At 40.4% G+C, this 16,856-nt stretch overlaps 1 protein-coding gene across 14 annotated transcripts in view; it reads right to left on the bottom strand.

The window, feature by feature from the left end:
- GIT2 (GIT ArfGAP 2) overlaps positions 1–16,856 on the bottom strand; it is a 47,009-nt gene that overhangs the window by 13,635 nt on the left and 16,518 nt on the right. For 3 of the 14 annotated variants that reach the window (XM_038575367.1, XM_038575370.1, XM_038575373.1), the window contains exons 8-15: positions 14,879–14,924; positions 13,646–13,697; positions 10,060–10,132; positions 9,710–9,807; positions 8,555–8,666; positions 7,045–7,187; positions 4,925–5,074; positions 1,022–1,270 (exon numbers count right to left, since the gene is read on the bottom strand). In XM_038575367.1, coding sequence (XP_038431295.1) covers positions 1,022–1,270; positions 4,925–5,074; positions 7,045–7,187; positions 8,555–8,666; positions 9,710–9,807; positions 10,060–10,132; positions 13,646–13,697; positions 14,879–14,924 — 923 coding nt within the window. Of the gene's footprint in view, positions 1–1,021; positions 1,271–1,834; positions 2,613–4,924; positions 5,075–7,044; positions 7,188–8,554; positions 8,667–9,709; positions 9,808–10,059; positions 10,133–13,645; positions 13,698–14,878; positions 14,925–16,856 lie in introns of those variants that run through there. The other 11 variants (XM_038575375.1, XM_038575376.1, XM_038575371.1 and 8 more) reach the window with 9 other exon arrangements.

Here is a 16,856-nt window from a genome sequence, read left to right as displayed (position 1 = left end):
TTAGCCCAAACAACTTATAAAAGTTGAAGTAACGGACCCCCAACTACAGTATAACAACGCTGAAATTTTACTGCACTGAAGCCTGACAAAATTAAACTAAGGTTTAATTTACTAGACCAAATCCTTTACTCTGCATTTACTCTGAGAGTTTTTTGGAAACTTCTATAAAATTTGACTGAAGAAATAACAACTTTCACGTTTATAAAAGATAAATACTACTCTCTGAAAAAACATGAGTTCCACATGTAACATTTTGTCAAAACATGGGTATTTAAAATAAATTAATCCAAAAGAAATATAACATTTGAAAATCTCAATACCATACTTATCCCATTGTAAAACAAGATGGTTAGCAGCCTGTTACAGAATACAATCTTTGGCACAAAATACTTGTAAAATCGGTACAGAAGTTTTAACATTTCCCTTTTATGAAATGACAGAGCAACATTTTCTCCATGAAGAGGAGGAGGGAGATGCAGAAGCTAAGCAGGCAGGCTGACCACACATGGAGAGGCTAGAGGCTTCTAGACCTACCCTGCATGCCCAGGCTGCAGACACCGCCTGCTTCACTAGGAGTGGCAGAGAAGCCACCCTGAATTCTAATGGCTCAATTTCACAGAGGGGCACCTACCTGTCTATCTCAAAGAAGAAAGTACTTCTTTTTGCTGGTCACTTTTACCATTTGTTTTTGTTTTTAGAAATGGGGGAAAAAGACTGCTACAAAAAAAGTTCCAGTACTGGCTGTCTGGGAAAGATATTATGGATATGAGGGAGAAAAGGGGAGGGGAGCTGAACAAAAGCCAGAATCCTGAACTTTGCTGGAAAGCTTTCAGCTAATGGCCCTATCTGCTTATGGAAATGTAAATATCTGTTGACATGTTAATACAGCAAACACAGGAGAACTCTTCTAGCCCAATTTTGCAAAGCAAGAGACATGGGAATCTGCAGGTTCCGAAGAGGGAATACAGGAGGTCAGGCTGGACAAAGGGTGAATAGCAGAAGCGCCAGTGGTGTTACTTACGTGCGTGGGGAAAGGCTGGAGTCTTGTCCTGCTCTCTTCAGGGTGGTTCACTTCTCCCATTGGGAGATATGGTTTCTGACCTGATCCCGTCTCGTACATGGACATGGGCCTACTGCCCCGGGCAGACGGACGTCGCTTTAAGGAAGAGTGGTTGGAAGTGTCTGTGTACTCAGAACCAGTTTGCACCTGATATATATTGGTTGTGGCCTGTTTCCTGAGGTTCGAATTTTCACTCTGGAGTGTTTGAAGCTGAAAGAAATGTTTGGCAGTGGGACGGTGTTTTTCTATAGCAAGCAGAAAAAGCAAACACCAAGTAAACGCATACAACTACCAGCTTTAAACAGTAAGAACAGTAACAGCTAGCTGGGTTGAAAGTTACAGGTAACTACAAACAAGAACCTACTTTCCTAGCATGAGTGACACGCAATCAATTCACTTCATCGCTCAAGCAAATTAAACAGCTTGATTTCTCATTGCAGAAAAGTTACAGTTTGGGTTTTTAAAAAACGAAATGTTTAACCACTGAAAAACTGGTCAGAGTGGGCCTGGGAAATGTTTGCAGGCGAGCTGGACTCTGGATTCTTCTAATGCCGTTTCAGCAAGAGCTTGAGATCATGAAGCTATCGCTTCCTGAAAATCTAACCTGCTTTTCAAATGAGCCCTAAGCCATTTGCAAATGCCAAAAATGCCAGCAGACACCATGGAAGCAGCACAAAGATAACCAGAGTTGCTTTGCAAAGCAAGAAAGACAGTGAAGTTCAGCTTATGAAAAATCAGATGGGCTACTGCTTCCCAAAAAGCCAACAAGAAAAATCATGATCAACAAATTTTTATTACAGAATACTCTTAATATTCCAAACAATTTAGCACTTCTTAAAAAAGAGAGGGGGTCAAATCATGGTAAGTTTGCTATATTAACATATCATGAAGAAAACTGGAGGCCTATCGAGCTATGTTAACATCTTCATCTGAACGCTCCACGTGGCACGCTTGCTTCCCTCTGGTGATTGGTCAGCTTTCAGCCAGGGCTGGAATATTTGGCCTCTCTCTCTCCTTTGGCTTTGTCACCCAAAAATGCAACCTCGGCGGTGTCAGCTTTAAACACTCTAATCTGCCTGGTACCACCCTATTTTAGTTAGAGGCTGTCACTTGGAGACCCTGATTGCTCTTTCCATTCCTCACATGCAGGCTGCTTCATGGTGTTTGATGAGTTAGCGTTAAGGGATCAGCAAGGAATCATGTTACTCCTTAGCGTTTGGCATGTGAAACACAATTAACTGAGTCCCGTTTGCACAATGTCCTTCCCCTCTGGTGCTCCTCCATCTTCCATGACATTTTATAAGCTGGGTGTGGTGTAAGTTCAGCTGTCTACTCTTTGACAGAGACTGTAAACTCTGACCAAATTCCCCACCAGGGGCAAGGCTTAAGTCCATAAACAAATGTATTTGCACCAGAAGATCATTACTTTTTCAATAGCAAACCCATTCAGTGTTAGGAGTTACTTTCAATTTTTATTTAGAAAGCACCGATCTGTGAATAGTACACCAATAGTGGCTGCTCCTCTTCATTAATTAGCATCTTTTCCAAGCAACTGTTAAATATGAAAGATCAGATACAAATCATGCTACTTTGTCAACTATATACACACACAAACTTTAACCTAACTTTGAAATAAAACCAACACATCTTTGCAAAATAAGCAAATTCTACATAGTTTATGGTAATAGAGCCAATTTTTTGTGACAGTTTGACTGATACAGCCTATGCCACAAAAATACCCTCATTTCTGTTTTTTCCAAGTATGATCCACTAAGGAATGAGAGCGTGCTTCTACACCACAAAGGCTTACAGGGTATAACTTCTGTCTATAACTCATTTTCCAAAGAACAGCTGCAAAGTGACAAGCAGCCACTGAAAATTCCTACATTCCAGGATAGAGACAAGCATAAGGTGCCTGTCAAACTATTTATTAGGGAGCCCATACCCAAAATGAAAGGGACACAATCCAGAGAGTGAGGAGAAGTGGTACATGCTCCCTCAATGAACGACTAGAGTATCTGGTCACGTGCTTGTCTATGTAAAAACCTTCTCAGAGTTTTTAAAAAAAATGCCTTGAAATCTGAAACTTAATTTTAATACTTGTCATACCTCTAAAACATCCAGTGTGGATTTTACTTGAATGTGTTTTGATGAGCACAAGTTCCTTGTATCAATTCTAAAATATTCTAGTCCTCCTATTTAGAGATATGTCCTAGAATAAATTTGGGTGATGCTAGTCTTAATAAGAATCAGACTACATTTCTTTGTTTGAAAGGAGTGTTAAAAGGAAATAAGAAGTTACAGATAATTCAATTGCTCCAGAAATCAAAAGCATTTCTAAGAATTGAGATAATCCATGAGCAAAGGCAAATAATTTCACTCTACATTTCTTAAGGCTCAAAACATTTGCTTTTCAGAGATATGAGGTTATCTCTGACAATTTCTACAAATGCTAAGGGAGCATTAGAGCAAAAAAAAAAAAAAAAAAGTGATGCTTAGCAGACTGATTTACACTGGCAAAGTCAGCATGTTTCAGAAAAAGTCACCTCAACAAATTAGTTCAATTAATGGGGACAAACTGCCATTCATTAAGCAAAAGATATTTCAGAAAAGACAGAAGAAGAGTAAGCCCTGTATGACACAGCTAAAGGGCTTTTGGTCTGCCCTGTTCACAGCTGCACACTGGCCCTAGATGGGGTCAGACTGGCCCAGAACAAGGAGTTGATAAATGTTAATCTGGTTGATCTTTAGGTAGTATTTTAAGTTTGGAGACATTTATCTAAAAAAAAAAAAAAAAAAAAAAGATCTAGAACTCTATAGCAAAAGAATCCTACCTAGACCAAGCCCCGGGCGAGAGTGCACTGCAGTGTCCTCCCCTGACAGGCAGAGGGGACAGATCTCCTTCCTTCCTTGGACATTATTGGGAAGGACCCAGCCACAAAGGGAGTGCACCTTGTCCTCTGTTCTTGATAATGATTCTGAAACATTATTCTTCAAATGGCAGAATTAAGACACAGATACATACTTCGTTTTGTTTCTGTTTAAGGGAAGTATACAAAATCTCATTTTGGAGAGAACTGGATGACAGGCACAGCCTTCTCATAAAGACTTACATACATAATCGCCCTCTTAAGCATATTCCTTGCTGCTATTAGCTATACTCCTTTTAGGGATTAGCTTATTCATATATTTCTGACTCTCCCAAAAGGCAGCAAATGAGAAAATGCGGGGCAAACGAGATTGTCTCTTACTAGTGTACAGCTCTCACTAGTGCAAACAAAAATGTTTTCTTATATTCATGGAGCCTCTACTCTGTGATGGGCCCTGCTCTAGGCTCTGAAGACATCATAAATTAGTAAGTACTGGTGAAAAACAGGGGGGTTGTGGGACAGAGCTGCCAGAGCTGGGTGGGTTAACAACTGAGAATACGAGCGAGCAGGGATGGCACCCCCTGCATGCAGCGCTGATAAACACAGACACCTGCCCATGGCTTTTATCTGCTCTGACTTCCTGGTGTGATTCTTTAGAATGAGCAGTAGGAAGACACGCATCCATGGAAGGGCATCTAGATTCCCAGGAAGCATGGAGTAGTGCAAGGGCGGCTGCAGCTGATATAAACACTTACTGGGCTGTTACATGTCAACTGCTTGGGAAACTCACTCTGGATTTATTTCTAATCAAAAACACTTTGTCTGAAATATTCAAATACATACTACTTCTAAAAAGACAGGTTGGCCCAAAGGTTTTTATGTTTGTTTACAATAACTGCTTTTCTCCCCTTTGCCCACCAGCATTGTGCCTGGGATTCTTCCTTATACTATGAAGTTAAAGAGTCAATCATCCTGGCATTTATTAACGTGTTACCTTTTTCTGCATAATTCTCAGCTCGTCACTCAAGTTGTTATTCACCTTCATTAGCTGCTGTATCTTGGCCTCAGAAGCCACTAGAGCGTTTTTGACCTCCATAAATTCCTGCACAGTGACTGGTCCATCTGATAAATCTGAATCTAGACTCTAAAAATAAATTGGGGAAAATGTTCACAATCTGAGATGATGATAACATTCAAGACTCACAGCTAAAGAATTTCAAATTCTGACCATGCCAGCTGGACTGCAAAGTTAATCAAACCAAATCAAGGCTTCTGGGAGGAACGCAAAAATAAAACATAAAGGTAGGGTTACTATAATATTTGAAAAATATCAGAGTCAAGATTTTCTGAGAACAGGGAGTGCAGTCAGTAAATCTAGTCTGATGAGGACTCTCAGTGCATTTGTCTTGTTTTGCCTGTCTTTCTCTTGCTCATTCCTTTTTCTTTTTAAAAAATTCGTTCTTTCAGTAATTCCTTCATTCCAGCTATTCACAGTGAGCATCAGGCAGTATTCTAGGGACTCAGGATACATAAAAAACGAAAACAAAGATTCTAGCTTCCATGGTGTTTGCACCCCGGCAGAGTGGGAAAGGACAAAATAAAAATAAGTGACTACACAGTATGACAACAGATGACAAGTGCTGTGGAAAACAGAGAAAATGGAGCAGGGTGAGGGGCTGGGGAGAGAAGGGGTGAAGGTGGGTGCCTTTTAATTAGACAGGTGGGATAAGCCTTGGTAGGTGAGACATGAGTAGCAGCCGGAAGGACATTAGTCCAGTGGCTGTCTGGAGGAGGAACGTTCCAGTCAGCAGCAAAGCTTAGCTAGAAGGAGAGGGTATGCAAGGCAGAGAGGAGGCGGCCAATTGGTAGGATCCTGTCATGATTTTGGCTTTCGCTCTGACTGAATTCAGTGCTTCTGAGAACACTGGGCAGGGGTGTATCAGATGGGACAAGTGACTTTTGCTGTCCCCTTCACATTCCCTGTATCTGTTCATGGCACTACCTTTCTCACAGTTGTGTGAGCTGGACAACTTTGGACACATCTTCTGTAAGTTTACCTCACTGCCTCAAACATTCGAAGTTATTGTTGAGATCTGTCTATCTGTCTTCCTATTTGTCCATTCTCAAATGTTTGCTGAGCTCCTCTGTGGGTCAGGTCTGGGGCGAGGTCCTGGAGACTTAGCAGTGGGTGGGCCAGCAGGCCTCCACTGCCTTCTCCTTGGGCCCACACTCATTCTGCTACTGTACTTCTCTTCTGTCTGGACCCTCTCTGCATAGGCTCCAGTATGGCCTCTTCAGCAGTACCCCAACTGGGCTTCCTTCTTCTGCCCTCTGACCCAGCAAAAATAGTCCTCCCAAAAGAGAGGAACCAAAATTGCTGACCACTGCCCTCCTGCTCCGCCTCAGAGCTTCCTAGACACTACATTGTCTGCCAAGGTGTAGACTCTTCAGTCCGGTGGCATGATCCTCCAGGTGTGACACCTGCTCTGTGCTTTGAGTCTCACCCCTTTTAGGCTGTCTCTACATGTGAGCGCGTTCTGCTAGATGCTCTCTTTCATCTTCTCTTTGCTTAGACTACCCTCCCTGCCTCTCCACTTACCTAATCCCATGCATCTTTTAAGGTACATATGAACAGACATTCCACATACACGGCCTCCCCTGACACTTGTCCTCGTCAACAGGCTGGGTCTCCTCTCACATCCCCACCCTTGGCTTCTATTTGTGTTTCTTATGACATTATCACTTTGTACTTCCGACTGCAGTTCTCTTTCCTACTAGGCAGGGAGAGCCTCACAGGAAAGGAACTAGGCTTCAAGAGAGTATGATCCAGAGAAGTCACTGGGTAAACATTTGTTGAAGGAATAAAACACATCAGGCCCTCCTCACAAGTTTTATAAAACCACGGTTGGGGCAGGGCTGTGATTCAGCAATAAATTTAGGGACACAGGATCCCCTATTTTAAAAGGATTTACCTTGCTGGCCCAAGCTAGTAGTAAACCTCACTTTACCCCCAGAGCACCTTTCACAGTGATTTACAAATAAGGTGATTTTGCAAGAGGAATGATTCCAAAAAGAAACATATTCTCCCCTTCTATGTGCAATGTGTCACCTCACCTTCTGCCTGTTTGCTTTGCTTGCAGTAGCTTCCAGATCCGTGTCTTCGTCTGAGGCCACACTGTCATAGTCTGGCTGGTCATTGTCTTGACTCTCAATGCTGTGCTGGTTACTGATCGTTTTCAGTATCAGCTCCACATTGTCTATCAATAGAAGCAAATAACTTTTCTTCAGGCTTAAAAAAAAACTTTACCCCCCAAAATTCACTGGGAGGATTTTTGGGTTTAGCCATTCAAAGACTAAGAGAAAAATGACAGAAATAGCAATGTTATATTCATACCAATGTAAGAATCACACAGCAAGTCATCAACCAGACAGAGGACCTACTATCAATCACAGAGGCATTTCAGCATCCCTTTGGGCCACTCACCAAATATGGGCAAATTAATTAGGTGGTTTATGGAAGTGCTGCTCAAGTTGAGAAGGCAGGTTCCCAAGGGGACAGAGTGTAGTTCCAAACCAGGGAACTAAAGCCATAACGAATGTAAGATTAACTGTGATTCAACTGTAACTATAACTTGTTTACAAGGTAACGTTACTGAAAGGAGGCTGTTAAAATGGAGCCTAGGAACTTGGTGCTCATAGAACAGGCATACTGGCACTTATTCGGCTGACTACCAGAGAGAAAGGAAAAAATAGAACAACCCACTGGACACACACCTATGTAGACCATACAGGGGAGCAGGGATGATTCCATAGGCTCTAACACATTTTGAATAAAAGATTTCACAAATTATCCAAGTCTGTCCAACTTCCTCTCTGAGGCAACTCACTCAAGTTGATCTCTGATTTCCAATATTGTTTCTGGATATTTTGATGGGTAATATCTGGGTGATAAATTATGGCTACTCAAAATGAATTTTAATTTTTCAAATTAATATCTAAAATACATGTATCATCGGATTTACAGAATATTCAATACAGAAAATCTGAAACTAATGGTAATCAACCATAGCCATTGATTTATTTTGTGCTATACCTTTCCAGTCTTTTCCCTAAACATATACAAATAAAGAGTCCATTTCATTACCTGCATTGATATGGTTATAAAATTGCTGTGGAGACTGATTTAGCAAATCTTGAACCATTATCCTGAGAGGAAACACGGGGGTAGGTTCTACCAGCCTCTGCTTATAACATTTTTGTCAACCGATCAGCACATAACCTTACTGTTCAGACATTAATTTTTTAAAAAAGATTTATTTGAGAGATAGAGAGTGAGAAAGCAAAAGAGCCTAAGTAGGGAAAGGGGCAGAGGGAGAGAGTCTTTCAAGCAGACTGAAGCAGGACTCAACTCCAGGACCCTGGGATCACAACCTGAGCTGAAGGCAGCCACTTAATCAACTGAGCCACCCAGTGTCCCAACACTGAAATATTTATAATTCATCAGGGCTCACAAAGATAAACTTTTCATGACAACTGCTTTAAGTAACTTATAATTTTAAATTTAATACTTGTGCCAAGTTAGAAGACCAGAGGATCAAGTACTTAAGCACCTTGCAAGAGTTACCTTTAGAACCAGAAAGAGGACTGCCTTGCTGTCTCCTCTTGGCGTCACTGAGAATGTCGATGACCAGTGTGGCAAACTCATGGGCGTTAAACCGAGCTAGTTTCTGTCTGCCCTGAGAGTGAGAAAATAATTGGAAATATTCCTCAGTGTGAAAATATACATGTGGATATTCACGTAAGACCAGTCGCACTATTGTTAGACTTGAGCAAGGCTCCCAAGCAAAGCCTCCCAAGTATGATCAAAGCACCACTGTAGCCTAGGGAAGGCACACATCAATGTTTTCCCTGCACACAGTTTAGAGCCATCTATATTAAGAGATCTCAATAATGCCTTGCACATTTATTTTTGTGAACAAAACCAAAATGTTTTTAGTTGATGCTTTTTTCCCCATTATCAATTCAGTTTTGAAGTAGACCCAGTTATGAAAAATTAATTTGGAAGAAAAATTTAAAATTTCAAGAAAAAGTGATAGCTTAGATGCTGGGACTTCATCATCATATACAGCCAGTAGTCAGTAAAAATCGAAAGGTCTTCCCAATTTACACAACTTTTCTCCTCCTAACAGAGGCTTAGGTTGTTTTTAATGCTCTATTATTTTATACAGTACTTTGATGAAAATCACTATGCGTAAATCTTTGTTATTTTTATTTTATTAGCATATATTCCTAAATAAGGATTACCTGTGAGGAAAGGATGGACTTAATTTTGAAACTTTTAAAATCAGTTAACAAATTGCTTTTCTGAAGTCTATAGCAATGTAAGCTCTTAACTATAGCATAAGAAAAAAAGTCCATTTTGCTATATCTTTACCAGCTTGGAGTATCCTTTATTACATTCTTTATTAATTTGATTGATGCAATTTTCATTAATGCCTTTAGGCTACTTTCTTGGATTGCTAATAAGGTTAAACATTTCTTCACATTTGTAAGCCATTTATATTTTTTCTGTGAATTATTTTATATTCTTTTTCAGTCTTCTATTTATATTTATTGCCTTTCTTATCAATTTCTTGAGTTTTATGGGTTTGTGTGTATAAAGGACCTTAACACTTAAATCAATCAAAAAATTTAAAATACCTGTCCTGGGAAAGTTAAATACCACATTAGCCATTTCCAAAATAACACCACTGATTACTTCTCAGACTTGGCCACTTGCCTGGTTCCGTGTTGAAGAGTACTCAGGATTGACCGGAAGGAAGGGGACGACAGTTGTCTCGGTTACCAGGGTGCTGTGGTTTTGCGTGGCAAGCCAGACTAGCCAGAGGAAAGAGTCAGAGATAGAATCTTATCACCACCGGTGTGCCACTGCTTCTCTGAGAGCCACAGCTCCCGCGTCACAAGGGAGACTCGGGGAAGCACACTCCAAAACCAACATACACAAAAGTAAATGTGGACACACGAATCAACAGGACAGTAGAAATTGGGCAAGTAAAACATGGAGGTGGGCAGCTAGTCACTGCCCACTGACAACAGAAGCTTATAAGAGAAAGCCACATGTTCAGTCACCTGCATCAGTCTCTCGCCTGTCAACTTCATCGTACACATCCATGGCAAGTTCTTCAAACAAATGATTACTTAGCTGCAAGTAAAAAAAATATCAGGGACACAAGGGACAAGGATTAACACTAGGAGAATGAGTGGGCACTACGACTTATTCACTCTTTAATCTCCAATGTCTTATCCAAGTCCGGTGCTTAGTAAATATCCACTGTTAAACAGACAATAGTATTTCCAGAATAGTATAGATCCTCTAGAACTATCTGCCTCCCACAGCAGTCTCACTCCTTTGTGAAATGTAGATAGGGGTGTGCTGTAAAGGAGGGGAGAATCATCTGAAGTGCATGATCACAAAGCAGGGTCCAGGTCCCAACTTTTCGTGTGACTGTTTAAAGTCCCCTCTTGTGGTCTTGGGCATTTGCCAGTGTCCCCAGATCCTAAACTTGGTGGGATAGAGATGCCAAGACATGCTGTTTTGAGAAGTTAAAACATGCCATTGCAGAATCCACCACCCACACTTCAGTAAGTCTCTTTGCTATATTCTTCAGTAAGCAGGCCTCCAATCCCAGAAAAAACTTAGCATCCCCAACAAAAGACAGCTTGTCTAATCAGCGCACAGTGCAGTGTCAGCCAATGAAACAATCTCCACACTTCTGGGTAGCCACCGGGATGGGGGAGGACAGTTGGGGTCTTCCTCAAGCTGGGTGAGGCTAAGCCTCCACCAGCATGGCTCCAGCTCTCTGAACCTTTTTCCTCATAAAACACACCCTGATGCTTGCTGGCTGTCTCTTTTTAGTTGACACTGGATTTGTTTTATCCCCTGTGTCCCTTATGTCCACACACAGTACCTGGCACTGAGATGGGGCCCAGTAAACATCCAGTCACATGCTGACCAGAAGGTATTATATGTGGCAATTTAAACTGCTGGCTAATAGACCTTATGGGAGCTTGTTAAAGGGCACACTGTTGGGTGAAAAAAGCAGCATATACAATTCTATAATTAGGATTAAGCCTCTGTTCAAAAAAATGATATGCATATAAAACAAGAATTAGAAGAAATATATCAAAATCTTGAGCCTGAATCCATTAAGAATATAGTAAATGTTAAAAAAAAAAAAGAATATAGTGAATGCAGATGATTCCCCCTGTCCATTTCCCACATTTTCTTTAGTGTGGTTAATTTATGATTGAAAATAAACTCAGAGGGCAGCCCCGGTGGTGCAGTGGTTTAGCACTGCCTGCAGCCCAGGGCGTGATCCTGGAGACGCTGGATCGAGTCCCGCGTCGGGCTCTCTGCATGGAGCCTGCTTCTCCCTCTGCCTGTGTCTCTGCCTCTCTCTCTCTGTGTCTCTATGAATAAATAAATAAAATCTCAAAAAAAAAAAAAAAAAAAGAAAATAAACTCAGAGAGCCTTTTGCTAGATAAGATGATGAAGGATTGGGAACTTGAACTTGCATCATAAATATCCAGTCTTTTCCAGTAAGGGGCTACCAGCTGAGGTTATTATTCCTCAGTAACTACAACGTCAATACTGAAGGCTAAAACAAAACAAAACAAAACAAACAAAAAAAACCTGAAGGCTTACATCCCAGGCACTGTGCTATCATCACATTAATACTCACAACACCTCTATGAAGATAGATAGGAACTACTATTATCCCACTTTACAGACAAGGAGATCAAAGCACAGAAGTTAGGAGCTGGCCTGAAGTCACAGAGCCAGCAAGTGATGGACCCAAGATCCAAGTTTAAATCTCTGCAAATGTTAACACTTAACAAACATAAGAAATATGTTAGTCTTCTATTTCTTTCAGCTTCTCATCCAGGAGGGAGAGGTACTGTAGAATAAACACTGAAGTGGCACTGATCTAGCTATCCACCTCCCCACCCCCGCCCGGCCCCTGAGGAGGAGACTACAGAGTGGGGTCAACAAATAATCCCAGTAGCCCATCCTCACTGAGCAGTTCAGATCTGCAGCTGTTGATGGATCATTAGTCCCCTTTCCAGGAGAAACACCAAGGCACAGAGAGGCTAAAGAGCTTGTCATAGATGAGCTCTGTACCTGACCAGTCTGACCAGAGCCCAAGTTCTTGAGGGCTGTTCTCAACTTTGTTCTACATATTTATCTAACACCCGCCACATGCCAGAGATATTACAAACCTGACCACCGCCCCCCCGCCCCACTTCATGCAGCTTTCAGTTTAGCAAATGCAGGTCAAAGAGAGCTTGAGTATTACATATAATGTTTGAATTATTTAAAATAAAAATTGGGTTATATATTACAAGGAATTAAAAGGAAATCACAGACTATTTAGTGCTGATTCCAAAGTTTATCACCTTAATTTTACCACATGACCTCCTTAATTTAAGAAAGGTGATAAAACACACAGACACACAAAACAGATACAGAACACAGAGACACCAAATTGCATAAAATACATTTATTTCATATAACAGTTAAATACTAGTAATGATAAATTCATTTTATGTAATATTTAGTACTTAATATTATATGAAGTGCTAGTAAATGGTCTTCTGTAAAAAGAGAAATGAAGAGGAAGTCATACGTTAGGGGAGATGCAATATCAGAGGCAGGCTTGGGGAAACTCCCACCTACACTGTCCAGGTGGTGAAATTTCAGCTACTTGAATGACAAAAGGGCCAGAAGCTGGGACAGGGGAGCATTGCACAAAGAGAGGATTCCCAGAAGAAGACATGAAGGTGGCCTCAGAGTGTTAATCCAAAAGAAGTAGATAAAAACATTCGTGCACATGCATGCACACATGCAGGGGCACTGGTTGGAAAGCAGGGAAAAACTGAATGGTGAGCACTGGATGCCACCCTTCAAGGTCATGTCAGGAAGTTAAGAATCTTAGTTCTGATTCAGAGAGCTATGAGAGCAGCCCGAGGCAGGCAATCTGGTGGTGGAAGCGGCTGGGGAAGCAACCTGGTGAGGGCTCATCTGTGGGGACCAAACTAAAAGGAAGTGAGCCCAGTGAAGTTAGTCTGTTCGGGCCCTGACTGAGGCTGAGATGGGCAGGCTGGGAAGAGGTATGCAGACTGGAGGGAGGCTGGGCCGTGCAGAACTGGGCGAGCTCTGAGCTCACACCCCGGGCAGGCCCACCAGCCCTTGCAAGCATACACTTAAGCTCTGATGAACCAGGTAGGCTACGCAAGACAGTGACGACTGTGGCCTGATCTCAAATGGCAGCAAGTGGATCTGTGGCACTCACCACTCCAACATCAGCTCGTGTCTTTCCCTAGTGTCCTAGGAGGCTACTGGAGGGCATCCCTACCCTGTAAAAGAGTGAGTCCCACTCTGACATTGAGAGAAACTAGGAACTCTCAGGAGGAAGAATAATTCCCTAATGTCAAATGCACAGTCGTTTTCAAAATGACAGAGAAAAATGCCATTACCTGAAGCAGAGCCAATAAATTGGATCTACTAAACTTATCCCCTCTTTAGGATTTTACAACATCTCAGAGTATGAAACAAAGTCATCTGGTACAGCAGGTAATGGGCGGAGGACAGGTATTATTAGCAGGATGCATGGCTTCCCACACTGAATGTCACTAGGAAACAGAGATACTCACGGATTGGAGTTTCTTCTTAGCAGCTTTTGCCAATTCAGACAAATCCAGGCTGCTAAGAAAATGTACAAAACTAATAAGCAAATAAATAAACACCATTTTTAGGAGCTCTGAAGAAGACTAAGATAGCCAAGGCCGTAAGACATTAACAGTTGAGGGACAGGGTCAGAAACAAAAATTCTACAGTCCGTTAGAGTGAGAAAAATGTGAACACAAGAACTTGTAACTCCTTTTAGAAACATCATACTCAAAAAAAAAAAAAAAAAAAAAAAAAGAAACCTCATACTCATGTAACATGATAGAGAGAAAAATAATCACTAAATAACTAGAAGACAAAAACTATTGCCGGGTTCATCACCAGGCCCTTTATGTGAGAGGTCACAATTCCTGAAGCACTAAAAAAAAAAAAAAAAAAACATGACAGGGAGAAATACGAAAAGGGCAGAATATGAAAAACCAGAATGGCAAGATTGTATCTGGAATTCCAGCTAATTGTTTCATTAACTCTTGATAGTATTTGTGCAAAGGTAATTGGATAAATAAGGATTTTAAAGTTCATTCTTGCAGATGTGAACTCAGCTAACCTCAGACCAGGGGCCAGCAGATTATAGCCCATTTCTTTGTTCAGCCCATGAGCTAAGCATGGTTTTTACATTTTTAGGTGGTCTGAGGGAAAAAAAAAAAAAAAAAAAAAGCAAAAGAAAAATATTTCATAACATGAGAAGAATTGTATGACACTCACATTTCAGTGTCCAGAAATGAAATTTTATTTCAGCTGATATGCCCTTCATTTACATAATGCCATGGATGCTTTCCTCTACAACTGACAGAGCTGAGTAGTTGTGACAGAGACTGTATGGTTCACAAAACCTAAAATATTTACCATCTAGCCCTTAAAAATTTTGCCAATCCCTGTTATAGACAAAGAATATCCTTTCTTACTATACAGAAATACTTTGTGATATAACCTATAGACATAATATATTGTCACGACTGGCTAAAACTGTGACAATTATCACTGACTTCAATTTTACTAATAAATTTGTTACTCATACTCTTTCAAACTTAAGTTTTACATGGTGGTTTACTTACAGCCGTCTTATTTCCAAATTGTATAGCCATAAAAGAGAAAAATGTATGGGCTTTGTTAAATACAAAATATAATACGCTTAAACACTATACAACCAAGGAAATAACAGTGACAGATAAAATTGATTGGTATTTCAATGGCCTTACCTGTCTGCCATTTGAGGTATTATAAAGTGCTGTCCATTTTTGTGATCTGAAACAGAAATCAAGTCAAAGTTTTGTTTATATAAATACTGGTAATATCAATAAAGGAACACCATCATAATTTTCCCAATTTACGTTTTGCAACTAGTAGTTTCTCATAATTATGAATTATGGGGAAGTGTTGGTGGGGGGGGGGGGGAGAACAGAAGTGGCCAGATTGGCTACAAACTCCCTAAGATCTGACCAGTAGAAAGAATCATATTCTCATTTTCTTTTGGTACAAAGGTCTAGACATCATTAAGCAAAAGCCTGTACTCAAGCTAATCCTACATTTTATTCCCAGTATAACTGATGATCTTTAGTCATGGACAAAACTTTTAGGGAGCTGAATTAGCTTAGAACAGGCTTTTATCAGCACTCCATGTGGGATGGGGGAGCACCCTTGGGCTCTGATGGCTCATCTTCAAATTAATCAATTAGCATAAAACCATCAGGGCTGGGGCAGGTGGTCTTCGCATATCCAGATGCGGCTTCCCTCTGCAATGCTTACTGACCCAGTCCCCATCTAGCTTCTGGAGGATGTTGATCAAACACCAATGAACAAAAAGCCATTATAAATATTCACATCTAGGTTTTTGTGTAACCATTAGTCTTTATTTCTCTTGGGTAAATACCCAAGAATGGGACTTCTAGGTTATGGAGGTTATTAGGTAAATGTATGTAAAACTTGGTAAGAAACCGCTAGACTTTTTTGACAGAATAGCTCTATCATTTTGTTTACCAGCCAGCAATGTAAGAGAGTTACAGTTGCTTTACATCTTGCCACTCATGCTGTCACTTTCTTTGGCAGATTTTTAATTTTTAGTCCTTCTAATAAGTGTATAACAGTATCTCATCATGCTTTTAGCTTGCATTTCCCTAATGGCCAATGATGCTGAACGTCTCACTTCATGTGCTTATCTGGCATCTGGATAGTCTTTGCCCGGTTTGTACTGGATTCTTACTGTTGAGTTTTACATATTTAGGTATAAATATTCTGGATCCAAGTCCTTTGTTAGACATAGGATTTTCTAATATTTTCTCCCGGGCTGTGGCTTGTCTTTTCACTCTCTTTATTGTAGTTTTTGCAGGGCAAAAGCATTCAATTTTGATGAAGTCCAATTTACCAGTACTTTACTTGATCCAAGATCACAAAAATTCTTTCCTGTTTTCTCCTGGAATTTTTATACTTTTAGGTTTTACATTTAGATCTATAATTCATTTTGAGTTAGTTTTTATACCAGGTGAGAGGTACTTAGGTTTATATTTCTGCACATGGATGTCCAGTCTATATACTTAAAAAAACTATTCTTCTTCCATGTAATTGCCTTTGCAACTGTCAAAAAATCCACTGAACACCCTTGGGTCTATTTCTGGATTCTCTCTACTGTTTCACTGACTTGTATGTCTATCTCTTTATCATATCCACTGTCTGAGTACATCAAGAGTTAAAATTGGGTGGTGATTCTGCTCACATTCTTCTTTTGCAAAACAGTCCCATTGTAGTTCCTCTGCATTTCCATGTAAATTTCAGAATCAGCACATTTATGTCCACAGGAAAATCCTTGAATTGCATTAACTTTACAAACTAATTTGTGGATAATCAACTTGTTAACTCTATCGAGTTTTCCAACCCATAAACATAGTTCTCTCTCCACTGATTCAGGTCTTTCTTGATTTGTTTCAGCAACATTTTGTAATTTTCAGCATGTAGATCCCATGAATATTTTGTCAGATATATACACAAGCATGTAACTTGGAGCTATTATAAATGGTGGTGTTTTTCTAGCTTGTTTCCAATTGTCAACTGCTAATCTATAGAAATATGATTGATTTTTTATTGTTTCCCTTGTATTCTGCAATCTTGCTAAACTCACTTATTAGTTGTAAGAATGTTATTCTAGAATCCTTGGGATTTTCTACATAGAACCATTTTACTTAT

The sequence above is a fragment of the Canis lupus genome, chromosome 26 (genome assembly GCF_011100685.1).
Source record: "Canis lupus familiaris isolate Mischka breed German Shepherd chromosome 26, alternate assembly UU_Cfam_GSD_1.0, whole genome shotgun sequence".
NCBI classification, from domain to species: Eukaryota; Metazoa; Chordata; class Mammalia; order Carnivora; family Canidae; genus Canis; species Canis lupus.
The sequence above is the reverse complement of the archived record's forward strand: the minus strand, read 5'-3'. Positions and strand labels throughout refer to the sequence as shown.